General features: G+C 48.3%; 1 protein-coding gene across 3 annotated transcripts; it reads right to left on the bottom strand.

The window, feature by feature from the left end:
* Positions 1-717: 717 nt before the first annotated feature.
* Positions 718-18,554, bottom strand: LOC114782584 (S-adenosylmethionine mitochondrial carrier protein-like). 3 transcript variants are annotated; one of them, XM_028968433.1, is made up of 10 exons: positions 18,445-18,554; positions 18,185-18,341; positions 17,706-17,815; positions 14,108-14,212; positions 13,980-14,027; positions 6,454-6,498; positions 4,502-4,571; positions 2,194-2,258; positions 1,877-1,950; positions 718-964 (listed from the first exon to the last, which is right to left on the bottom strand). In XM_028968433.1, exons 1-10 carry the CDS (start codon positions 18,475-18,477, stop codon positions 868-870), a joined length of 804 nt encoding a protein of 267 aa, XP_028824266.1. In that variant the 5' UTR covers positions 18,478-18,554; the 3' UTR covers positions 718-867. The 3 variants fall into 3 exon arrangements, with proteins under 3 accessions (XP_028824266.1, XP_028824267.1, XP_028824265.1); XM_028968434.1 differs by lacking the exon at positions 718-964 and adding an exon at positions 986-1,365; XM_028968432.1 differs by lacking the exons at positions 718-964; positions 1,877-1,950; positions 2,194-2,258 and having other exon boundaries at positions 3,518-4,571.
* Positions 18,555-27,353: the final 8,799 nt, after the last annotated feature.

The following is a 27,353-nucleotide window of genomic DNA, read 5'->3' as shown; positions in this document are numbered from 1 at the left end:
TGTAGGTTCTGTAGGGTTTAAGGACAAGTTACTCCTTCTGCTGCACAACCTTCTTCCAGATGGAGGTTGAAGTTGAGCGTTATAGTAATTTCAGACAAAGTGGGTGAGGTCCTGGTCCATCGTTTTGATGTACAGGACGCTGTGATGGAATGATGCAGTCATGGTCTTAAGATGCTGCAGTAAATGACAGTTCTTTTGGGACCAGATACATGTGTGTAATGGTGAAACGCACTCCAGATATCTGCAATAGTTCCTCCTGTGAAGACCGGGGCTCTAGATTAGACCAAACATCTTCATCGTACACATCCATGTGGGTCCCTTGTAATGTTCTGCATGTTCTCCGGTTGTCCAGTCGGAGGCGGAGAGAACACATTCCAGATTCCTGCCTGCTGATGACGACAGGGCTGGAATGGCCACCAATGTCCCCCCCAGCAGGATGGTGACAGGCCTGACAAGGATCCACACCTGTGGCCTCATTTGTCTCCAGGAGAGTGGCATAATGGTAGAGGTTCCTCAAGGTTAAGTCAAGATAGGATTTACTCAAGGATCTCATGGGCGAAAAGCCTGAATTACAGAAGGTCATGTAAAGGGTGCAAATGTGGACCTCGGATTCAAATCCAGGCCTTGTTTTCAGATCTTTCATGATGACTGGTGTCAGACCTTCACACCTTAAAGACCCTGAGATGATGGTGAACAAAAAAGCCCAGAAAGCAGCAGTTTGAAAAGAACAACGTTTAATGTGGAAACCATGCAAAGGTGGTCATACAGCAGATACGTGAAGTCCGGTCCACGCCACCAGGTGTCCATCTGCGCCCACAGGAGGACCAGCTCAGACTGGGACCGCACCTTCACCCGTCCGCCCAGCAGTCAGAGCAGGGTGTGGCGGACCTTCTCGTACGCCCCCAGGAAGATGAACCCGCCCACACTAATGAACGTGATCCTGGGAACGCTACCTGCGAAGAGCCTGGGATGGACACACGTGCAAAGTTGATGAGAATGAGGAGCTCCCTCAATGACAGGAAGGTGACGGGGGGCGCAGCCGGCCTGCGGAACCGGGGTTCTGCTTGCTCCCACAGCTGTTTTCGGTGTTAAAGCCGGCCCCCGGGGGCCAGCCAGCATGACTGGGAACGGCCCGCTCTCTCTCTCTCTCTCTCTCTCCCCTCAGGAAGGAACCGGGTTGCATCGGGAATCGCTGGGAGCTGTGACCATGAGGTGACCGGAGCACCGGAGTCCACGTTTCGAAACGGGGTCACAAGCGGCCGGCCGCCAATACGTCAGTTTCGCCAACTGCCAATGTCGGGATCTCCGAACTATTCCGGCCATTCCGAGCGCGCTTCGGAGCGCCGCCGTGTGTAAACGCTGCACCTGGAACAAGTCAGCAAGGACGCATGTGTCCCCGGCTGCGCCGCGCTGCGACTGGGGGTCAGTGTCGGTTTTTAATCTGTAGCCACGTCACTGCTGTAGCTTTCGGGGACACGTTTAAGTCCCTTCCTGTCCCTGTCCCTGGGGCTCTGACTCGGCACAACACGTCACCTCCAGTCACTGTTAATAAGGCTAAAAATAAGCGATCACTTCCCAGAGATCTGGAACCCGAGCTGGCCGCGTTCAGGGTCCGGCGTGGGGGCGTGGCCAGACCCTGACCGCTGCAGCGAGGGGTCGGATCGGGACTCCGGGGCTCTGCGGACACATGGAAGCATTTTCTGGCCTCGCTGGGCCGATTGAAGCCTCGCCCCGTACTTTCAGTCTAAATTCATATCGGAATACCCAGCACATTTCCCAGAATTCCCCTGGCTGGTCAGCTGCCAGTCTCGGCAGTATGTGTGGAATATTTTCAGACCACCTACCAGCCAATCACAACTGAGGGCGCCAGACTTACCCAGACACGCCCCGACTCCGCCACACTCCGTACAGGACCGAGGGGAGGCTGCCTCTGGCCACGCTGGAGCCGGCCTGAGGGGACAGAGGGGACGAGTGAAGGACCATTAACGCCTCATTAACGCCTAATAATCAGAATCATGTAAATAATAACACGTTTATTAACGTTGTAGAACGTCCATTTCAGACATGTTCTACCAGGGATTTACACGCCCGCGGCGGGAGACGGATGAGGGTGTCACCGCGTCCCCAGTGTTTGTTCCTCACATTCGGTCTGGGAGGCATCAGCAGACAGGAGTTTTAAACACGGCGTCGTACCTTCGCCAGCATGATCCTGGTCTTCGCTACGTCCAGTGGCGTGGTGACAAATGCAGCTACTGCACCTGAGTGCGCGCACACACACACACAGACACACACACACACACACACACACACACACACAGACAGAGATCAGGGATGTGGAAACTCTGCAGCTGCTGACACTGGCTGGTGTGGTGGAGATAAATCCAGTGAACTGACACACCGACTGAGGTCAGGAGACCAGGAAACATCTACCCACCCCGACCTGAACATACACCATTATTACAACACAAAACCTCAACATCATGTGCTTCAGTCGGACCCGCCCCTTCTGGACCAAGACCCCACCCACCTCTCCACTCCAGGCCAAGTTGGAATGATGTGAAGGACACCCCTAAACCTGCTCAGAAGGCCCCAAAACAGGAAGACTGTTATATAATATGGATTATGGATGCTGAGTGTGAACGGAGAAGAAGCCAGGAGGGATGGAGCACTGGAACACCGAGAGGCTTTTAAATCACGTCTCATAGTTGAACGAACCGGGTCATCGCGACCTGGGTGTGTGTGTGTGTGTGTGTGTGTGTGTGTGTGTGTGTCTAATAGTCTACAGAAGAGGCTGCGTCACATCACTAATGGCACTTGGTCACACACGGAGCTTCTTCATAAATCACAGAAGACTCAATAAAATATTGAGAAATGTGTACAAATTAAATGTGAGCAGAAATCTGCTGGTGTGTGTGTATGTATGTATGTATGTGTGTGTGTGTTTGTGCATCGGTTTTCATATAATTGTGTGTGAAACCAGTTGCTAGAATCAATGAAATCTGTGCATGTATCTGGTTTTTGTGTATATAAAGTCCCTGAAAAGTCTTTTCTCTCGTGTTCTCTCAAGTGCCACTATAAATACACAGTACAGGCCAACATTCAATGTGGTTTCTTTATCTTCATGACCATTTACGTTGGTAGATTCTCACTGAAGGCATCAGAACTATGAATGAACACATGTGGAGTTCTGTACTTAACAAAAAAAGGTGAAATAAGTGAAAACATGTTTTATATTGTAGTTTCTTTGCTCTGATTACTGCTTTGCACACTCTTGGCATTCTCTCGATGAGCTTCAAGAGGTCGTCACCTGAAATGCTTCTCCAACAGCCTTGAAGGAGTTCCCAGAGGTGTTTAGCACTTGTTGGTCCAGCTCACCCCAAACCATCTGGACTGGGTTCAGGTCCGGTGACTGTGGAGGTCAGGTCTCCACTTTTTGTTAAGTACAGAACTCCACATGTGTTCATTCATAGTTTTGATGCCTTCAGTGAAAATCTACCAACGTAAATGTTCATGAAGATAAAGAAAACACATTGAAGGAGAAGGTGTCCAGACTTTTGGCCTTTCTAATCAAGAAATGTCTAATTTTATTCCCAACAGCTTTTGTAATAATGTTTCAGTGCAAAAAGAAACAGTCACAAAGTATTCTGATATTGGAAGCCTGGTAAAGCCCATTGAGTCAATTTTTGCAAGGCATTTTTGCCCGGGGGGCAGTGTGTGGGGACGGTGCTTTGCTCAGTGGCACCTTGGTGGCACCTTGGCGGATCGTGATTCGAACCGGCAACCTTCTGATTACGGGGCCACTTCAGGACATCATGAGGCTGGTGAGACGTCGCCATCAAGCTGTCATTGTGGCAAATGGTGGAAACACCCGCTACTGACAATGTCAATTGTTGTTATTTGGGGTGATCCCTGTCCCTGTCTACATTTTTGGGGTAATAAATATTAAACTGGTGCATCTTGAAAATTGTGTTTCTTCTCATACATTATTAGTAATATCAAAGGGAGCTTTGAATTACAATTCAGAGCAAATAGGAAGAGCACTCCTGAAAATAACAATGTCCCTAACTTATTGTGAGTAGAGTATATATTTTTTATGTATATTTGTGTATCTGTTATATATATATATATATATATATATATATATATATATAAATATAAATGAGAGAGAGAGAGAGAGCTCAGCCAGGTGTGGTGGCTTGCGGCCATGCTCTGGGTCCTGCGGGTGTCATGTCCTCTGCATGACGCCACTGCAGCGCGTCTCAGCCGCTCTGAATTATGGGTCCCGCGTGGAAACCAGCACAGGAGGTCAGACAGCTGGGATGGACCCCGTCCCCACTGACCGTCCCCTGCAACTCCGCCTTCAGCCTGACTACATTTTCTATACAACAGCCAATCAGGCGCGAGTGACAGCGACCGATCGGCCGACCTGCTGGAATGGAACGTGAATCCAGAACACTCCGTCCCCTCCCCGTTTCCCAGGGATCCACATAATCCTCCCCACCTGCAAACGCTCCACACAGCGCAGCCTGCCAGGAGTGGACGGGGCGACCTTCCCTCCACGACCACAGACTCTGAGGGAGAGAGAGGGAGATGTTCTTCACAGTTCAACCACAACATTCTACTACACTGAGATTAAACCCAGGATGATGTTCATTTTACATCAATTCTGGAATATGCCAGGTGATTATTTCACTATTTATGGACCAGACCTGACAGGATTAGTGTAAAAAACAGCATTCACCCAATTTACTGCCCATATTCAATAACGCTGCAATATTTCACGTGTGAGGGCGGGCCGACGCGACAGAGGAACCTTCAACCCAGCTGAAGTCTGGTGATGAAGCTGCACTCCCAGGTGAAGGTCATTCCATTCTACATCATGCTGAGCAGGAACGCTTCAGAACATCCAGAACCTCCAGAATCGAGCTCGTGTTCATGTTCCAGTCAAAAGGAAACTTTCTCTCTGGGCAAATTCCTGGAATATTAATGGTGTCCCAGCCAGTCTTGTTTGTTTGTGTGTGTGTGTGTGTGTGTGTGTGTGTGTGTGTGAGAGAGAAGGGCGGGGCTGCAGGTGATCTTGCACCTGTGAGCTGCTGATCAGCCTGAGGGCAAAAGCAAGTGAAGCAAAGCATGAAATTATTGTAAATATTTCACACCCACCCACACACAGTATTCATATATTTGTGGGAATCTTGCACACCACAGTAATACAGGGTGTGTGTGTGTGTGTGTCAGGACTGAGCTGGGGAGCATCGTGTGTGTTTCATTAGTGTGCAGATTAAAAGGAATAACAAATTGAAAGCAAATCTGAGCACACACACACACGCACGCACACACACACACACACCTGGACAGAGGAGTGTGTCATGGGTCAGTTCTGGGGCGTGGTGAACTTATGTTGCCATGGTGATGTTGCGAGACAGAGGAACACACACAGGTGACTTGTGTTCCATGCCGTAGATGCACTGACTTCTTCAGAAACAGATCAGGTTCACGTGGTAACCTGGTAGCCCCGCCCCCACGTGCAGATTGGCAGATTAGCAAGGAGAAATGGCGGAAGGCGGAGCTACAGACCTCCAGCAGCAGCAGTTTCACATAGTCAACAACGTCTTCTTGGTTGACGTGACTGAGGCCAGCGTTAGAGATGGAAGAACCCAACATCTGCTGGATTCCAGAGCTTTTTTCAAATGTGAGAAGATGCTGAAGAGCCTCATGGCGAGTTTCATCCAAACGAGCACTTCACTCCACCCAATCATAAACCATCTAATGACCAAGGAAAAATGAGCAGAAACACCAGAAACATTTTTCCTACTCTGATCAACTTCCTGCTGAGAAGATGTTACATGTGAATTCTGGTTAAAAGTGTACATGGTCAGATGAACACTGGGAGCTGGAAGGACATCAAACATTTGGCTTCAAACAGCCAAAAACAGTCCAATCCATGAAGTGGCGCACAAGATCTGATGTGTTCCCACTGGAAAGTGTTCCTGCTGGCAGATGTTTGTAGAAGAACACAAAAAGGCCTTCAGCTGAGACTCGGCTGTCACTTCACGCCTCTGTGGCCGTTATGGAGCGCGGTTCTGCACCAGCTTTGTGCAGATGGCCTGGAGAGAATGTCTTTGAAAGTGTGACAAGAAGGGGGGGCCATGAAAAGACGCCTCTGATTCTCAGAGAGGAACGTGGTTCCGTCACCCCACAGCTGCCAGCACCATTGTCCTCCGCACCAGGATTCCGGGCGGCTGGACCTTCCACTCCAACGTGACTGGAATCTTCTGTTTTCGCTTCAGAGACGTGATGTCATTCGCAAAATTGAGCCGCGCTGAGCCCGGGCCCCGGGGCCGAGGCTGCAGACGAAGCGGGCGGGGCAGCGGGGTCACTACAGGCGACGGCTCCTTCAAATCAACCCTGCGGTGGCCACGGCCGTAAACATGCCAGAGGAGCGGCGCTACGTACCTTCAGGTACTCCCACAGCGGGAACTGGACCAGGGAGAACGGGATCTGCAAAAGGACATAAAAAGACGTCTCACAGAACCGAAGATGGAAAAGACGTGAAACACGTGAGGTTATAAACCTAAAAAGTGACAAAACCAGGGAGCTTTTGCTGTGATGGCAGCATTTACATTTACCGCATTTACCAGACGCCCTTATCCAGAGCGACTTACAGTCAGGGTGACAGTAGTGACAGTGTCTTGCTCAGGGACACGATGGTAGTAAGTGGGGTTTGAACCCAGGTCTACTGGTTTATAGGCGAGTGTGTTACCCACTAGGCCACTAGCACCCCATTTCACCCTCTAGTCTTCTGTCCACCAGTTTCCAACAGTCCTGGAGGTTTATTATACTGAACTCCTTCTGATCATTCACTCATGTTAATGATCATCTCATCGAGCGGCTGACGGGGATGACGATGGTGAACAAAGCCGCCATGAAGGTGAAAAGGGGAAAAAAATGATTCATCAAACACTTCTCAAAGTGCCCCTAGAATGGGAGTTTCAGTCCTGATGGACAGAGAACATCTCCCGTTACACCCCGCACACGTCACCACGTCACCACGTCACAAGGTCACTACGAGACGTTACGGGGGTGCAGGCGAGGCGGTGGCGAATGCGGGCGTTAAACGAAATTGGCCGTGGCCCAGAGACCTGTGCCATATAATGTTGGGGATCAAGGTAAGCGAGGAGCCATATTTAAACCGGTTTTACAGTGGTGAAAGAGATTTTGAATTACGATGATATCAGATGCAATGACGACTCGACTCATTACTCACTAGCAGATCACTGAAAATAAAACAGCTTCTAACTTTTCAAAGATAATAACGGTCCAAATCTCCTGGATCTGTTTGGAATTTGACGTTTCCTGGTCTGCACCTGGTCACCCGCTGGAGAACCATGCTTCAGTTTAGGGGAGCGTGGAGTTCGAGGCACAGATGACGCACACTCGTACTTTACACACTCGTAGCAGCCTGAATGAGAACTTCTGAGACATCCTTCAATCCACAAGCTCCTCAAACATCTGTGTGTGTGTGTGTTTGAGGGGTGGAGCTTCACACATGAATGTTAGATGTGTCTCCGTGTGTGTGTGACATTATCATTCCCTGTGACCGTCAGGGAGATAAAGACCAAGTTTCTTGTCACTTTGTCCCATGGGACGCGGCGGTGAGGACATTAGTATTCTGGTGGGCCCTCGTCTGACGTGGAGCGTAACGCGCGTCGATATAAAGTGAAGCTGAACCTGATCACCGAGGCTGCGGCCACCTGAAATTTGACTTTAAATGGCTTTAATAGGGCAGCCGTGCCGTCTGCATTCTGATGAGAAGTCCAGATCCAATCAGGAGGCGTGTCTGGAGGCGGTGAGAGCACACACACACACACACACACACACACACACACACACCAGCCGGAGGACAGCTGGACACAGACCCAGACGAGGAACCTCCCTCAGACCTCAGCAACACAGGTCTGAACGTCCAGGAACGTCCAGTGGAAGTCGGAACGGTTTCTGGCACTTCACTCGTTGGAAAGAGAGTCTCAGGAGGAATTTTTGGAGATTCGTGAGGAGAAACATCAGCTCCAGCGTGAGGGGAGGGAACAGAGACTCATAAAGGGGGGAGGTTGAGCAACAGGACGCAGATGGGACTCAGATGGTGAAGCAATCAGCGCGGCCTGATTCAGCAGAACACGGCACGGACCATCACATGAGAAGAAAACAGAGCATCTTCACCCAGGACCCTTTCTAAAGATCGCCAGTAACGGTTCTCCAGGTTTATGGCCTCGGGTGTGGTCATTCTTCTGGGTTCTGGTTTTGCAGGTGCTGGTCTTGTCCAGCCAAGACTGTCAAAAATCACATCTGTCCATTCCTTTCAACCTGCAGGTCAGCCCCTGCAGATGAAAGGCAATTTCGAGAAGAAAGTGTAAAATATGGTGGGCGGGGCTAAAGAGAACTGATGTCTCCACCTTTACTCTCATTTTTAATTTCTCCATATATGGGGTCACAGCAGTGAACACCACGCCCCCCACATACCTCGGGGTCAGGGGTCGACGCTGAACAGGTGTGAGTTGGAGAGGACGTTCTCCAAGCTCTCTTTTCTCTTGCCAGGCCACAGAATTGCGGCTGGATGGCTGATTAATTCTGAATTTGGTTGGAGAGGAATTTGTTGTTGGGTCTAAGCTGGGATCAATAAATCACAGAACACCACCGGATCATCAGCTAAGTCGGAACGTGAGCAATTAACCACGGCGGTCCATCCCCCCCAAAAACTCTGTTCTCTTTCATCGGCACGGAGCCAAATCAACCTCCAAACGTCCTGAATGCTGAAATCACACTCCACCCACTTCGACACACACACACACACACACACACACACCAGATCAGTGGAGAATCTCAGCACAGAGCTCACAAACACAGAATGGCTGTAATGGAGGGGCGTGGCATTCTGAGGAATCATCGTAAGTGCTAATCCAATTTCAGAAGAAGATTTGATCTCGTTCCTGTGGGACCCAGACATTTTACTCCTGTTCAGGTATTTGTGTGTGTGTGTGTGTGTGTGTGTGGGTGTAAATGTTCATCAGTGCACATGACCGTAACCGGAGAGCTGAGGCTCCACCCTCTCCAAGCTGCCCCGCCCACGTCGTGCGCTCGCCAGCAAATTCCACCTGACGGCTCAGAACGCCTCGGCCTGCAAAAGTGTGTTTAAACAAGCAGAACCCCAGATCCCACTCCGGAATGTCTCCCTCGGCCAATCACGGCGCAGGCCACCTCCGGTCCCATCAGCCTGCAGTGCTGCACCAGGCAGGACGAGCCAATAATATTCCTGACAAATTAAGACTTGTCTTGAGGTGTGTGTGTGTGTGTGTTCGGAATCAAAATGCTGGCAGGCAATCAGGAGAACAATTCCAACACGATGAGAGAAACCGTTCCCAGAAAAAAAGGGCAAAATATTTATGTCGTGCGGTTCGGAAAAAAACGCCGAGCTGCAGCCGCAAGTGACGGCGTTCCACGCGACAATCAAACAAACAAGACAAAGTGCCGCATCAAGCTGCTACCAGTTCACACACACACACACACACACACACTTCAGAGCACGCTGAGTCCTGGAGGTTTAGACCGTTATTATCTTTGAAAAGTTAGAAGTTAGAGTCGAGTCTTCATTGCATCTGATATCATCATAACTGATTAAAAAAATGTATGAATGCAATAAACGAGTTCCCGCTTCATCATGACACGTGATGCCCCGAGAGGCAGGAGGACGTTCAGAGATGTTGTTTTTTACGGAACTCCCCAGACAGACACCAGAAGTATCTGCTCGCTGCTCCTCTCCATGTTATTTCTGAAGTTCTCACAGACATGACTTCCTCCTGTCAATAGGCCACATGGCCAAGTGTAGCACAGCATCTCCACCCCAGACCCACTGGTGCTGCTTTTCTAAATGTGTCTAGATCCAGATCATTCTGTACTCATCATCTCAAAGATCTCCCATCAGAAGAAAAGACAGAGGGAAGGAGGGAGGGAGAGAACACGGACACAGCAGCGTTCCAAGAATCCAATTACTGACCCAGAAAAAATCTAAACAAACACACACACACCAGAATAAGATCTGGTTGGATTATGGAGGTCAGGACTCTGAGGAACATGGACGGAACCAGAACAACAAAACTCCCTCAGGCTCAGCGGTGCTGCAGACAAACACTCCATGTATGGAACTCCCTCCGTCCCACACAGCTGATTCAGCGGCGTCCTGACACCACCTCCACAGGGCAGCGTCTCCAGCAGGTGCAGCCCACCTCCTGGTCCATGCATGTGTGCCCCCCCCAAATAAGGTTTAAATCCACAGGTTCTAACGAATTTACAGCACACAGCTCTGCTTTCTCCTCGACCCTTTTCAGGTGCAGCGTCTCCTGCACGTCTCATTAAAACGTGAGGAGTTCAGAAGGTTGAGCAGATCTTGGAACCAAAGTGAAGTCTAGGGTCAAGGTTGGAACCGAACTTTCAACTGTTAGACAGGAAGTGTCTTAATCGTCAGCATCTTCCTGGAGACGTCCTCACCTCGTCAACCAGCGCCAACCAGCTGATTTATCACAGCCAATAGGATGAGAGGAGCCCAGCCAGGTCTCACACACATTCCTGCTCGGGTCAGAGGTCATCGGGCCATTTGGAGAGCCCCACTTACCCAGTCCAGAATGTCCACGCAGACCCCCACAGCCCCTTCTCCTCGCCGCGGCATTAACCTTTATTGGAAACACATGTGACCGCGATGGTTGGCTTACATTGTATTTTTGGTGACATATCACTACCGACTGGGAGTAGAATCAATGACAATCAGCTGCGGCTTAAACCCCAAAACACGCCCCATCCAAACCCACTCATATCCGAGCCGGGACAGCAGCGTCCCACCGAGACGGAGAACGAGGGAACACGCCGACCAACAGCCTGTCAGGCCTGATGAGAACCAACCGGCACGACTCCACCACAACACACAACCTGCAGGGCCTGATAAATCACGGCAAGGCGGCGAACAGACGCTGGTCCCGTACGAGTCCCTCGCCAGAGCTGATTGTCTCTCGGGTCTGGGGCGCATGTGGATTACATGAGCAGTGATTTAGGGGCGAATATAAAGTTACAGTGCAGGGTGCTGCAGTAGAGTCACGTACCGTATACCACGCACCACAGTGTCCCTGGCGTGGAGCACGAACTCCATCCTGTCCACCACCCACCATATGAAGCATGTATACAGTGGACAACAACATTTATTTCTACATGAAAACAGGGACTTATGAGCAGAAGAGATCCCTGCTGTGTGGGTCTGTGCTCCATATGGACCAGGGACAGCCTGATGGCAACACGCTAATGAAGACACGCGTCCAGGTTCTGGGAAGAACCGTCCCTTCAGACACATGGTGTAAAATATCGCCCTCATTTGCCGGGTGAAAAACCAAACGTCCCACCCGTCCACCGTCCACCCCTGGCAGCCAGGATCAGATGAGCGAATGTGGACCAGAGAGGACATCTACAGAGTACGAGCAGAGTGGTCCCTTCAAATTCAAAACCACAGCATTGCAAATATTGCAAGTATACACTGAACCAATATGCAAATATGTGGAAGGTGTGGAAGTCCAGAAGTGATTGACAGTGAAAGTGCTTTAGTGTATTAGTGTTACGTCCTTAAAGTGTTGTGTTTGTTGAGAGCTCGTATTATTACATTAAATATAACACTGTAATCCCATTTTCACCATTATATTAAATTACAGTAATACGCTGTTACGTTTTTCGTGCGAATACGACAGAAGGAGCTGCAACTCCTCCTCCACCCGCCCGAGCAGAACGTGCTGCGAGCGCCACGCTGCAGCAAAGTAAACTGTGGGTTAATCCAGACAAATTGGGCTGGTGCCGCACGGGCCCCGAGGGCGACGCTGCCTCGCGTCGGGTGGAGGAGGGCCGCCCGGACCTGCTCAGAGAGAATTCCCACGTGCTCCACGCGGCGAGCTTCCGCACCTCAACGCTGCAAGTCCTCCAGGCCACCAGCTCACCTTCCCACTCATCTCTGCCCAGAAGAAGCGCTGATGCTCAGGAGCCCATGGAGATTCGGGGAACGTGTTACGCAAGGAACGCCAAGCCCATAAATCATCGGGGCTTTTGTTCTGCTGAGCCGCCAGCACCCCGTAGTGCAGGTGAGGGACCTGCCAGGAGGTGGTGAAATCAGAGCGAAGATGGACGGGTGGCACGGCTGTCAGAACAGCAGGATGTCTCGTGTAAGACAAGTGTCGTCATCATTGAAAGATTTAGGACCATTTAGAAATGTAAAAGGGGACAAAATACGTATATAATATTTTAAATGACAAACAGGTACAATATGGCAACCTGAGACATTATTTTTGAGTGATATTACACTCAAACATAACCCATATTAATAACAACAATAAATATATAAAAAGTTATATCCTTTGTCTGACCCCTAGTGGCTAAAGTGCTCAATGTGACAGAAAGTGAAGTGATTGTCACATGTGATACAGCACACAGTGCACACAGTGAAATTTGTCCTCTGTATTTAACCATCACCCTGAGTGAGCAGTGGGCAGCCATGACAGGCGCCCGGGGAGCAGTGTGTGGGGACGGTGCTTTGCTCAGTGGCACCTTGGCGGATCGGGATTCGAACCGGCAACCTTCTGATTACGGGGCCGCTTCCTTAACCGCTAGGCCACCACTGACCCAATGTTGATGAACACCAGTTTCAAAAATAGTTTCAAAAGCCGGTCGCTTTCAATTAAGACACTAAAATTCTGAGCATCTCGACAGGCAACCAAGTAGATTCATCTTTTCAGAGCCCCTTCAGGACGACTTGCATCCAGAAAATTACTAATTAGGTGGATTAGATGGATAAAACGAGGGCGGAAAAAAAAAATCCTACATCTTAATTTCTCCAGAAATCAAAACGTTTTAGAAAAAGACGCTGCAGCACAACACACAGTGACACGGTGAAACGTGTCCTCTGTATTTAACCATCACCCTTGGTAAGCAGTGTCCACCATGACAGGTGCCCGGGGAGCAAGGTTATTATAGTTAACGAAAACGAACGATAAAACTAAAACTAGAATTGAAAAACCATTTTCATCAACTGAAATAAAGAGTTAAAGAAAAAAAAAAACCAAAACTAACTGAAACTGTTTTGTGTGTATACAAAACGAACGATTATTATAGCAAAAACGTCCTTCATTTTCGTCTTTGTAATAAGCCTTTTGGGTTGAATTAAAATCTATTTACTTCACGCTGCCAGTTTTAAGCCAGGTGTTTGTCCAGTATGGTAACACGTGGTCTGTGACGTCATGTGTCCATAGTCTGTCCGTGACGCCGCCGGCTAGCCTGGTGGCTGCAACGAAAGTCGGAAGAAAGCGGCAGAGTCCTATTTGGGATTTCTTTGATTATGACAGTGTCAAAAATAAAAGTAAGTGCCTTGTTGTAGAAGCAGGTGATACAATATGTGGAATATTTCCCAAGGGGAAAAACCCCACGAATCTGAAAGTCCATTTGAAAAGCTCACACAAAAAGGCGAACCAAGAGTACCTGGACAAGCCAGCCTCTCGCCCGCCCTCCGCCGAAAGAGAAGCGGTAGCCAGGCCAGGTAACATGGGAAAGGAACGTGATACGAGACCTTCATCAAGGGGACCTCAGTGGCACCTTGGCGGATCGGGATTTGAACCCTCAACCTTCCGATTACGAGTCCATTTTTCCGTACCTGCTAGGCCACCACTGAGCCAATTACATAACATATGCATTACATAACGAACAGTAATATTGGGTCTGTGCCCCGTTCAAGAAGCTCAGTCCAGGGCTAGGCCTTAATTAACACTTATTACACAATCATGTGGTGGGAGGCTTTATTTAGTGGCTATAAAATTCATCCTTGGACCCCCACCACGTCTGTACGGTTCTGAATTCAGACCTCAGTTATTGTTGAAGGTGGAGATAAAGGTGGAGCGACGTGTCATTACCTCTCTGAGCACGGTGCTCCCGTAGCCTCGATAAAGCCCGCGGAGACCCTGGGTGAGGGATGAAGTGAGGTTAGATGGGCATGCAGGAAATGCAGGATGGACAGTCCTCCAGGGAAGGGGGGGGTTACCTCCTCTCTCAGGGTGGACAGCAGCACCCGGTAGGTGTTGGTGGAGGGAGACGCCTGCGTCCTCTGCTTCACCACTTCGGTGGGCACACGGACCAGGCAGGCCACCTGCAGGACATGTCACAGGTAAACAGAGCCCAGTACTTAATAAAAAGTGGAGACCTGACCTCCACAGTCACCGGACCTAAACCCAATCCAGATGGTTTGGGGTGAGCTGGGCCAACAAGTGCTAAACACCTCTGGGAACTCCTTCAAGACTGTTGGAGAAGCATTTCAGGTGATGACCTCTTGAAGCTCATCGAGAGAATGCCAAGAGTGTGTAAAGCAGTAATCAGAGCAAAGAAACTAGAATATAAAACATGTTTTCACTTATTTCACCTTTTTTTGTTAAGTACATAACTCCACATGTGTTCATTCATAGTTTTGATGCCTTCAGTGAGAATCTACCAACGTAAATGGTCATGAAAATAAAGAAAAAACATTGAATGAGAAGGTGTCCAGACTTTTGGCCTCTACTGTATATGTGTGTGTGTGTGTGTGTATATTTACAAAACCGCTAAACACATAAAAATCACATTACATTAAAAGCAAATATGTAATAAATCAAATGTCTCCGCATCCTACTGGCTCAGAAAAGCGCTCAAGTTAGACAGGAAGCCATGTTCTACAGTGCCAGTCAACTGCAGGCCCAGCTGTTCTTACTGGTAAAAATGACCAATAACTACAAGATGTGAGTCATTGAGAGAGAGGGGACAGCAGGTACAGGTCCCTTCACTAATGTCCCATCATTCCTGCACTTAAACAACTCCTATCCACCAGCCCCAGGACGCGCCACTTCGCCGTCTGTATCTTTAAATGCTAATGAGGAGGGGAGAGGCGGGACGAGGACGAGAGCGGCCTATAGAATCAACACCATTCACCAACCACAGTGTTTGGTACAGACAGGATATTGTGTCATTTGGAAGCCATGACAGTCGGTGGAGATGATGTTTTAGGGGCGGGTGTAAAAAGCGTGAGAAACAGGAGGTGACCTTTCCCCTTATGATGCCATAAGGGGAAAAATTCCAGATCCGACTGTCTGAGCTGCCGCTCTCAGAACGGTGAAGCAGAACGACCAAAACTCTTTACATCGACCGCCATTTCTAGCCACCGCAGGACCGTAGACAGACTGGAGGAACTCGTATTAATGTTCAATCATCTCACAAAGTCACATTTTCATGTCGGGGACCTTTAAATGAATCCTGTGGATGTTTTCCACCTTGCTGTGATACGATGCTCACAACAGCCATAACAAGAGTGTAGAGCGCCACCAAGAGCTGACCGAGCTCTACCATGTGATGTGAGCGCCGCCGAGTGTCAAGTCAGGGAACAGCACCGCCATCTGCTTGAGATCCAGGGTGACAAAGCTCGTTTCACAGATCTCCTGTAGTTGAGGCCCCTCTGAACATTCAGAATCAAAATTCCTGCTTTAATCGAATGGGGGCGCTGCTGCTCACTCAGACCCCAGCTGGTTGGAGACCCACTGGATGCCCCAGAACAGTGATTGGAACGCTGGACTGTAATATGGGGACTTTTTGAAAGATCCTGACCAGGGGGACCGTCCCTGTGCTGTGGCCAGTTCAGAAACGGTGGTGAAAATGGGGCAGTTAGAGAGACAGAATAAATGTGAGGCGACGCGTGGATCATTTGTGTAGCCGCACTCCTCCCGAGTCGCGTCACGCTGTATTTTCCACCACGTCCCCCAGAGACGAGGTTTATAAATGCAGAAAAAAGAAAAAGTCCTTTAACTTGACAAATGAGCTTTCAGCACAAACATTGCGAGAATGAAGATGAATGTGCTGGACAGCAGCGGTTCTCCACCCCGACAGCAGTGAACAGGGTTTTTCTACACAAACACACAACAAACATCAACACAAATATACACACACACACACACAAACCGTACACACACAGCACACAACAACCAAAGATACACACAAACACACACTACACAACGAAGCGAGGAAGTGTGACCAGTGGTCATGAAGTGGACTCTAATAAGAAGGGTGCCACTGATGTCCCCTTGATGAAGGTCCCATCCCCACATACACTTTATTCTTTAGACCATACTGAATTTTTGCAGTAGACTATGAGGTTCAGTATGGAGCGCGGGAAGGGCCATGTTAACAAATATGTTTAGAATAAACCCTCTTTAACCATAATTATTATTGACTATTTCCATCAGGATACTCTATAAAGTTTCATAGAAAGCTATAAAATCCATAAATCAGCAGCAGCTGAATGCTAAACGGCTCAGAGTCGACAGAGACGCCAAACACATTTACAGCATTTACCAGACGTCCTTATCCAGAGCAACTTACAACCAGTAGTTACAGGGACAGTCCCCCCCTGGAGACACTCAGGGATTTGAACCTGGGTGTTCTGGTTCATAGTCGAGTGTGTTACCCACTAGGCTACTACCACCCTACACCGTTCATTCAAGCTAGTGACTCTATACAGGCAGCACTCAGCATACAGCGTGATTTCAACACGTATTCAACATCAGATGGCGATAAATCATTTTATGCAGAAACGCAACATTCATTCAATTTGTTGCTGTCCGCTGCAAAATATTATACAGCCGGACGGAGTTTTAGGCAACCAGGTGCACTGATGAATCCTACGCGTTCCATTTACAGCATTTACCAGACGCCCTTATCCAGAGCGACTTACAGTCAGTAGTTACAGGGACCTAAGTGTCTCCAGGGGGGGACCGTCCCTGTAACTACTGACTAAGTCGCTCTGGGTAAGGGCGTCTGGTAAATGCTGTAAATGTACATTTTTGATGAAGCTGCACATGGTTGAGCCGGCATCATTTATCCCGACGCCAAGCTCTTTGCAAGTGAAAGTGAAGTGATTGTTGTGGTGAGACACACCACAGCACAGCGGTTCGAATCCCCTTGATGAAGGTACCGTGTCCACACGCTGCTCCCCGGGCGCCTGTCATGGTGCCCACTGTCACCAAGGGTGGTGGTTAAATGCAGAGGACACGTTTCGACGTCTCACCGTGTGCTGTGGGTAGCTGGATCACCCACTTCTCTATCAAATCTGCTCTGGAAATGTGGACACGGTACCTTCATCAAGAGAATTCGAACCGGCAACCTTCTGACTACGGGGCCGCTTCATTAACCACCAGGTCACCACTGCCCACCAAAGTACTACTGCCAATCATTGAAATGACATAATGTAAGAAAACCGCAGGCGGACTGATTTTCCCTCCCTGAAATCTGTGCATTTCTCCCGTTTTTTGGTTATAATGCCCTCAAGTGGCCGTTCGTCTGTCTGAGGGCTTTATAACCAAATACGGGTGAACTCATGACGTTGCGCGGATTTCAGGGAGGTAATAATTCCATAAAATGAACATTGTTTATGAACGTCCATGTCATTATTGGAGCGACTCTCTGAATCAGAGCCCAACTTTCAAAATAAAGACAATAATTTAAAAACAACTGTGTTAATGTATAATAATTAGTTAAATAATGCAATATAATAATGAGTCAATTTGCACATTTTGTGCACATACATGCACAAATAACCAGAACCCCCCCAACGGCACACTTACCACTTCTCCAAGAGATGCAGCCATCATGTGGCTGACAGGAGCCATCGGTGCTGCCATGAAGTCACCAAACAGAGTCTTGCTGGTCTCATAGGTGACAAAGAAGGCGGCAGCTGGAACCAGAAAATCCCCAAATCCTGAATTCTACCCTGGGACTCCTTCTCAGGATTCATGACATTCCTGCTCACACCGTCCTCATAGGCTGGTATCTGGAACTACGTAACTTGAAAAGTTCACGTCTCCCACCCTCCTGAGTGTGAATATTAGTTCTGGTTAATTCCCTCATCAGCCAAGTTACAGCACCATTACGCCCCGTCACCGAGTACAGAACATTAAAAACCAGAAAGACATTCCTGGTACAATCATAAAGCAGTTTTATCTTTAATCCGCTCTTATAATCTTAACGTTAAACTCTGAGAGAAAGATGCAGCTGTTTGTGGAGGTTTAAGGGTGACATGAAGATGTACTGGTGCAGGTCTCACCGCTGGGGAAGGACCCGGCTGCTGCAGAAGGGACCCCGGCGTAGATCCCTCTGAAGCCCCCGGCCTTCTGGAAGCCCTGTTGGCTCTGCAGCCTGGTCTTAATGGTGTCCAGTGGGAACAGTGCGAGGTCAACACACATCCCGGCGCAGCCACCTGCCTGCAACACACCCCCTTCATGGAAAACGCGGCTGTGCAGGAATATGCAAACCACCAGAAACGAGCAGCAGATGCAGCCGCCGGAGTTCTGCTTAAAAACCGACCAGAAGCGACGCGGTGAACTCTCTCCGGTCCATAACGCCGGTCACACCAACGTCCACTTTCTCTCCGTCGAAAGCACGTTTACCAAGGACGCCGCCATGTTGGAACTGATGGCGGCCGTGTCACGTGACGTTTACATTTCAGATCTGCAGATTCGCTACAGTCGACACTTTCTTACATCCTATAAATACAAGTTTTATATAATCTATGAATCTACCTCCCCAGGTGTACATTTACAAATGATTTAATGCATAAACGTGTCATAAAACAACTGCACCGTGCAGGGTTGACCAGTATAACCAAGATGGAGTCCAGCTGTGATCTCTTCATTTCCAGAGCAGATTTGATAGAGAAGTGGGTGATCCAGCTCTTCCTGGATGATCTCGTACTTTCTGTACATGTCTTCCCCCTCATTTTATCCCATTTTATCGGTTACTGTCAGCATGAAACAATTAGTGTTGCTCATCCAAGTTCTTTGCACCGTCCACGATGGACGATCAATCATCATCATCGCCGTTCCCTGTCAGTCCCCCCCAGACGCCCTGATCTTATTAATGTCCCTGTCTTGTGTTTTTATAGCTGACACTTCTGTCATTTCTCAGGTTTCTACTAAACGCCTCTTTCCTCTTCCCATAGTGCCACCTAGTGGGCAGCTAAATTCAGGCCACTTTGAGATGACAGTCCTGAATCTGGACATTTCCATATAAAGCATTTATCCAGAGTGACTTGCGCTTCTCCAACCTCAAGCCGTTCTTTGTTGTTCTCGTATGAAGTTCCTGGACTACAGATTATAGAACGAAGCTCTGAAGGTTGTTCTATCGTTCAATATCGGAAACTTTTTACGTCTCGGTATTCATAATTGCACCATATATCATCACTGAAAGCCCGACAGAAAGCAGCTCTGTCACCTTCAGCATGGTCACAACCTCCTACTACCCCCAAACGACAGCTTTTAATGACTAATTAATATGCTAATTTACAGGAAGCACTTTATGGATAATTGTCCCCTTTGGCTAAAGGTATCATTTCATATTCAGTAATTGTTTTATCATATTTTCACATATTTTTTCATACTTTTGTGCTAGTTTGACTGTGTAGCGTGCAACATGTTCTGTTACTGCCTCCGTTTTTGTGAAATATTCTTATGTTATATTAATGTATTTTTTACATTGTATTGCATGTTTCCTGCTTCAGTCCACACTTGAACCAGAGCTGGAGAGAAGAAGGTCGTGAATTGGTGAATAATATTAATATTCTGCTGTCGCTTAATATCAGACATGAAGAAAACAGACACAGGATACTTCTAGGAATTTGTGGATGGGAGGTACATGGGCGGGTGGTAGTGGCCGAGTGGGGTAACACACACATTATAAACCAGAAGACCCAGGTTCAAACCCCACTCAATACCATCGTGTCCCTGAGCAGGACACTTAACCCTGAGTGTCTCTAGGGGGGGACTGTCCCTGTAACTACTCTGGATAAGGGCGTCTGGTAAATGTAATCCCAAATGTAATCTAAATCTAACATAGAGGTAAAATGTTCAAATGCAGGATCCCTCTCGGCCAATCAGAACGTACTATAATATTACATCAGAATAAGAATGTGCGACTTGACGAGGGTGGTAGTAGCCTAGTGGGGTAACACACTCGTCTATGAACCAGAAGACCCAGGTTCAAATCCCACTTACTACCATCGTGTCCCTGAGCAGGACACTTAACCCTGAGTGTCTCCAGGGGGGGACTGTCCCTGTAACTACTGACTGTAAGTCGCTCTGGATAAGGCCGTCTGGTAAATGCTGTAAATGTAAATGTTGACGAACATCTGCAGTAACCTCTCCAGTCCTGCAGGCGGCGCTGAAGTGCCACTACCGATGCAGATGCAGTCAGAACACACAGTTATGGTAAGTTTTTTAATAAAATATAACTTAATTGGTCCGGATATTTTATTATGCACCACTAATTCATAACACCTGCTTAGCAGATGATGTTTGGGTGCATAAATAGGCGTGTTCTCCAGGAGAACATGCTGTAGAGCATTTCCGTCCAGGCTTCAGCGGCCTGGATTCCGTGTCTCATACAGGAATTCTGGATTTTCAGGGCTGGCGATGGTGTTGCCAGAACTGCAGGTGAATAAAATGCCTCAAAAAGCCAAACTAGTAAACCTGTTGAGTTCTGTGCGACTGCTGAATCAGGGTAAATGCACTAATTACACTGAGCTGGTGTCACAATATTCCCGCCACCAGGGATCATGGTCTGGCCACCGCCTATAACAGCCGGGTTCCCACTGGGCTTCCGCCGCCAGGCTGTGTTCCCCTGCCAGAGATTTATGGGTAAAAAGCGCTTGGCGATGCATATTCTGGCGCTCGCAGAACACTGCAGGAACGCTGGGTTCCTCAGAGCTCAGAACGGACCTGCACCATCACCCACTGCACGCTGTAGGGAGGACATGCAATTTCCATGATGCTCCAAACGTGTTGGACTCTGCCGTCATTGTCTCAGTATTAACACCGGCGCTGATGTTTCCAGTTCGTATTAAAGAGTCTTACTAAAAGTACAAGACCACGTGAATTTCACGGCGTAGCACAGCCTATTAAGAAGAAGCGGTAATAATAATAAGGATAATAACGTAATTTCCCCCTCCGGCCCGCACCATGACCAGCCAACAGGGCCGATAATCACCAGGTTAACAACCTCAGTCCTCGACAACGTAAAAAGCGGCATTCTGGGGACAGTACCTCGGGTTTGGGTGACTTTAACAGCTCGGACGGAATTCGGAACTATCAGCCTTCCATCATGCTGGTGAAAGGTGTTATCTGTGGACACCAGTGATGTTTGCCTGGAGTCAAGTTCACGATGATGTAAACGGAGGAACCGGATAGTCGACTGTGGTCGGAATTCCAGTGGAAACATCACACATGTTATTTTACTATAGTAGAATATATTAAACACAGTTGGTCTCCCACCGTGTGCCTTGTGTCATCAGCACAAAATATGTCTGGTAAACCATAACATTCCCAATCCGCCCTGATCTGGGTGGTGGTAGCCTAGCGGGTAACACACTCGCCTATGAACCAGAAGACCCAGGTTCAAACCCCACTTACTACCATCGTGTCCCTGAGCAGGACACTTAACCCTGAGTGTCTCCGGGGGGGGGACTGTCCCTGTAACTACTGATTGGATAAGTAAGTCTGGTAAATGCTGGAAATGTAAATCCGGTGCCTACAACACCTCAGTTCTCAGGCCAGAAGGTGTTTCGGTGCAGATCTGAAGAAGCCGCGCCCAGGAAGGAGTTCACGTGAAGCTCGCGGTCTGCTTGCTGCTCACCGGCGTGGATCATTCGCTCGCCGGAGTTACATAAGTCCATTGTCTGTGTGTGTCAGGGATGAGTGTGGAAGCCACCTAAACGTCATGAAATATTCACCCAGCCGCTGTGCACACGGTGAATGAAGAGAAGATGTCGTATTAAAAATGGGCTCTGATGCATAAAATACACGTTTTGCCTAATGTAGGCTGTGCAGGAGCACAAGTTACGTAAAGTAAGAACTCCACTTCCATGTGTAGATGCATCGTGCACCTTCAGAGTCCCCAGAATCCCCCAGTAAGCAGAATTCGGGGGACTGTTCTGAATTAGCCGGAGCCCCTTGTCCATATGCCTGAAACCTGATACACCTCTGAAATATAGAAGTGGGGTTCGGCTCGGGCCCCCCGCCCACGTGATGGGGGGAGCGTTGCTCTTATTCTCCTCTCCTAACGGGAAGCCACGTTAACAAGAGAAATGTGCCCAGATTAAGGGGCTAAGACAGGCCGCTTTAACCACACCCACTTTTTATCACCGTCTGCCATCATTTATTTTCCTTTGATGGATCGCAACGATGACACGGACACCCTGGGCGGGACGCATGTCCTCCACAGATCGTTCTGACTTGTTCCAGCGCTGTATGTATGTGATGTATGAGTATGAACATGTCCACTTTCCCTGATTTAGAAAACCTGTGCACGGGGGTCCCGGTTTTCATAGGGGCCCTTTGTCCCAGGCCTCCTTGACGTGGGAAGAGGACGGAACCACCTGCACTGTGACGCCCTTCTGAGCAGGACAGGAGAACAATACAAGATCAGCGTCCCTGGAACCCATTACCAGGCCTCTTCGGACCCTGGTGTGGAGGAAGATGGTCTCTGAAGAGCTGTTCCTTCGTGGACACGTTTCTTTTTCTTACGAAGGTTACGATGTGACACGTCGATAACTTGAACTTCCTAAAAGGCGGCAGACGCCAAGTCCATATAAAGTCATGCAGAAATCCGTCAGCCTGGTGTGTTTTGGAGCCACTCCAGGACCCACAGGAGCTCGCTGGCTTCCACGCTCTGGAGGAGGAGGAGCCTGTCGCGGTGAAGTCTGTCCAGAAGTCACCGTGGCCTGCTGCGATTTTCTGTTTCGGTTTAGAGAGTAATTAAACGTCATTTAAGAAGCCATTACAGCGTCCAGGGTGTGATGGATGTCCTCTTCTAACTTATTGCCATGTTTCAGTAAATAACATTTCGTTTAGCTGACATTTTATCCAGAGCGAATTAAATTTGTGCTGCACAATGATTCGAATCTAATGCCAGCGTGTGCTGTTATGTCACCGCGTAATTCTGCATGGACATGGCGACGCCTCGCTCTCGGCTAATAAAAAGATGACCAGATCGTCCACCTCATGATGGACAACATGTCTTACATTCACATTTACACTTAAGGCATTAATCCAGGACAACTTCATGGTGTTGATGAGATTGTTGTCCTGATGGGACTGATGGTACTGACATCACTTCATCAGCAGGTCCCAGTGTTAGGTGTGGTACAAATGTCTCCATCATCGATTGATCCAACCATAGCCACTCTCAGGCAAACCCCACTTCATCGCAGAGATGAATAAGGTGAAAAGTTTGTGAATGGACATCACATCATCATTAAACATCATCATCTTCCTCAAACATGCAGATCGAGTAGAGATTGGAGAACATCTGCATGGGCTTTACCCGTACTTCTGGTATTTGTTCTGTTTTCGTATCACTTTAGTGAAGTGATTGTCACATGTGATACACAGCAGCGCAGCACACAGTGCACACAGTCAAATTTGTCCTCTGCATTTAACCATCACCCTTGGCATGTGGGGACGGTGCTTTGCTCAGTGGCACCTCAGTGGCACCTTGGCGGATCGGGATTCGAACCGGCAACCTTCTGATTACGGGGCCGCTTCCTTAACCGCTAGGCCACCACTGCCCCTTTAGCCACTTTTGCTTCCTTACCAATAAGTCAATACACTTAACCAAGTCCCTAGGGTAGCAGCATTTTCATTTGTGTTATTAAGTGCACTGACATGCAGCATTTCATTCACTGTGATGGATTCCTGCTCCTCTCAACACATGCTGCATTTCAGTTTCATCTCCTGAGAGAAAAAATATCTCCTTATAATGTAAAGACTGAGTCCTTATTCGGATAACATGATTTTCAGAACGGCGAAGCACACCGAGCAAAATCCCGAGCAAAGACGCAAGGCTGCACAAACAGTGAAGTGAAGTGATTGTCACTTGTGATACACAGCAGCACAGCACACGGTGCCCACAGATTCATAATCACGACTTACGGACCGGATCATGAGAGTAATGAGTGTGTGTGTGTGTGTGTGTGTGTGTGTGTGTGTGTGTGTGTGTGTGTGTGTATATATATATATATATATATATATATATATATAAATAAAAAAAGGGTGGTAGTAGCCTAGTAGGTAGCACACTTTCCTATGAACCAGAAGACCCAGGTTCAAACCCCATTTTTCTACCATTGTGTCCCTGAGCAAGACACTGTATCTGTAAGTCACTCTGGATAAGGGCGTCTGACAAATGCTGTAAATGTAAATGTAAATGAGGACGAGACTCGAGGCGTGTCTCTATAGAGGAAGGTAATGAGGTAGAGACTCGGGGCGTGTCTCTAAAGAGGAAGGTAATGAGGTAGAAACTCAGGGCGTAACTCTATTGAGGAAGGTAATGAGGTAGAGACTCGGGGCGTAACTCTATAGAGGAAGTGTAATGAGGTAGAGACTCGGGGCGTGTCTCTATAGAGGAAGGTAACGAGGTAGAGACTCGGGGCGTGTCTCTATAGAGGAAGGTAATGAGGTAGAAACTCGGGGTGTAACTCTATATAGGAAGGTCATTTGAAGTGAAGTGAAAGTGAAGTGATTGTTACACGTGATACACAGCAGCACAGCACACAGTGAAATTTGTCCTCTGCATTTAATTCATCAACCTGAGTGAGCAGTGGGCAGCCATGACAGGCGCCCGGGGACCAGTGTGTGGGGACAGTGCTTTGCTCAGTGGCACCTCAGTGGTACCTTGGCAGATCGGGATTCGAACCAGCAACCTTCTGATTATGGGGCTGCTTCCTTAACCAGTAGAGACTCAGGGCGGAACTCTATAGAGGAAGGTAATGAGGTAGAGACTCGGGCCGTGTCTCTATAGAGGAAGGTAATGAGGTAGAGACTCGGGCCGTGTCTCTATAGAGGAAGGTAATGAGGTAGAGACACGGGCCGTGTCTCTATAGAGGAAGGTAATGAGGTAGAGACTCGAGGTGTGTCTCTATAGAGGAAGGTAATGAGGTAGAGACTTGAGGTGTGTCTCTATAGAGGAAGGTAATGAGGTAGAGACTCGGGGCGTGTCTCTATAGAGGAAGGTAATGAGGTAGAGACTCGGGCATGTCTCTATAGAGGAAGGTAATGAGGTAGAGACTCGGGCGTGTCTCTATAGAGGAAGGTAATGAGGTAGAGACTCGGGGCGTGTCTCTATAGAGGAAGGTAATGAGGTATAGACTCGAGGTGTGTCTCTATAGAGAAAGGTAATGAGGTAGAGACTTGGGGCGTGTCTCTATAGAGGAAGTGTAATGAGGTAGATGGGCATGTCTCTATAGAGGAAGGTAATGAGGTAGAGACTCGGGGCGTGTCTCTATAGAGGAAGGTAATGAGGTATAGACTCGAGGTGTGTCTCTATAGAGAAAGGTAATGAGGTAGAGACTTGGGGCGTGTCTCTATAGAGGAAGTGTAATGAGGTAGATGGGCATGTCTCTATAGAGGAAGGTAATGAGGTAGAGACTCGGGGCGTGTCTCTATAGAGGAAGGTAATGAGGTAGAGACTCGAGGTGTGTCTCTATAGAGGAAGGTAATGAGGTAGAGACTCGGGCGTGTCTCTATAGAGGAAGGTAATGAGGTAGAGACTCGGGCGTGTCTCTATAGAGGAAGGTAATGAGGTAGAGACTCGGGGCGTGTCTCTATAGAGGAAGGTAATGAGGTAGAGACTCGGGGCGTGTCTCTATAGAGGAAGGTAATGAGGTAGAGACTCGGGCGTGTCTCTATAGAGGAAGGTAATGAGGTAGAGACTCGGGGCGTGTCTCTATAGAGGAAGGTAATGAGGTAGAGACTCGGGCGTGTCTCTATAGAGGAAGGTAATGAGGTAGAGACTCGGGCGTGTCTCTATAGAGGAAGGTAATGAGGTAGAGACTCGGGCATGTCTCTATAGAGGAAGGTAATGAGGTAGAGACTCGGGCGTGTCTCTATAGAGGAAGGTAATGAGGTAGAGACTCGGGCGTGTCTCTATAGAGGAAGGTAATGAGGTAGAGACTTGGGGCGTGTCTCTATAGAGGAAGTGTAATGAGGTAGATGGGCATGTCTCTATAGAGGAAGGTAATGAGGTAGAGACTCGGGCGTGTCTCTATAGAGGAAGGTAATGAGGTAGAGACTTTGGGCGTGTCTCTATAGAGGAAGTGTAATGAGGTAGAGACTTTGGGCGTGTCTCTATAGAGGAAGTGTAATGAGGTAGATGGGCATGTCTCTATAGAGGAAGGTAATGAGGTAGAGACTCGGGGCGTGTCTCTATAGAGGAAGGTAATGAGGTAGAGACTCGAGGTGTGTCTCTATAGAGAAAGGTAATGAGGTAGAGACTCGAGGTGTGTCTCTATAGAGGAAGGTAATGAGGTAGAGACTCGAGATGTGTCTCTATAGAGGAAGGTAATGAGGTAGAGACTCGGGGCGTGTCTCTATAGAGGAAGTGTAATGAGGTAGATGGGCATGTCTCTATAGAGGAAGGTAATGAGGTAGAGACTCGAGGTGTGTCTCTATAGAGAAAGGTAATGAGGTAGAGACTTGGGGCGTGTCTCTATAGAGGAAGTGTAATGAGGTAGATGGGCATGTCTCTATAGAGGAAGGTAATGAGGTAGAGACTCGGGGCGTGTCTCTATAGAGGAAGGTAATGAGGTAGAGACTCGGGGCGTGTCTCTATAGAGGAAGGTAATGAGGTAGAGACTCGAGGTGTGTCTCTATAGAGGAAGGTAATGAGGTAGAGACTCGAGATGTGTCTCTATAGAGGAAGGTAATGAGGTAGAGACTCGGGGCGTGTCTCTATAGAGAAAGGTAATGAGGTAGAGACTCGGGCGTGTCTCTATAGAGGAAGGTAATGAGGATTTCAGGTGTGTTGTGGAGTCGAGGTAAACAAGGTAATGATGATATCGAGTTGGACATGGAGAAATTTAGTTTTTAGCTGAGTAATGTAAAGAACTGGTCCAATTAATCTTCAAAATGTAATACTGAGCAAAGAAGAGTGAAGAAGGAATGTTCTTCATTTTTGTGTTTTCTCCTCTGGTTCTTAATCTTTCATATTAATAAGACCAGACTGTAATAATAGTGCTGGTGATGTTATTTAGATCACCATTATGATATGATACAGGGTGATTAATGACCCCGTATTAAAGCCGGCTTCTCAGTAATCAGATATCCCCTCTTCATGACTGACATTCATCTGCAGGGCAGCACCAGGCCCTTCGCTGCTGCTTCAGTTCAAATGAGGGATTGAGTTCATTCACACGGTTGATTTGAAGAATTCACTGGAGTTGTGTT

This window comes from Denticeps clupeoides, unplaced genomic scaffold (genome assembly GCF_900700375.1).
Source record: "Denticeps clupeoides unplaced genomic scaffold, fDenClu1.1, whole genome shotgun sequence".
NCBI lineage: Eukaryota > Metazoa > Chordata > Actinopteri > Clupeiformes > Denticipitidae > Denticeps > Denticeps clupeoides.
The sequence above is the reverse complement of the archived record's forward strand: the minus strand, read 5'-3'. Positions and strand labels throughout refer to the sequence as shown.

Coding starts and splice junctions, on each gene's coding strand:
- LOC114782584 (XM_028968432.1), bottom strand. CDS start 18,477: ATGGACCGGAGAGAGTTCACCGCGTCGCTTCTG. Junction 17,816..18,184: donor AGCCGGGTCCTTCCCCAGCG/GTGAGACCTGCA, acceptor TTCTGGTTCCAG/CTGCCGCCTTCTTTGTCACC. Junction 14,028..14,107: donor TGTCCACCCTGAGAGAGGAG/GTAACCCCCCCC, acceptor TCCCTCACCCAG/GGTCTCCGCGGGCTTTATCG.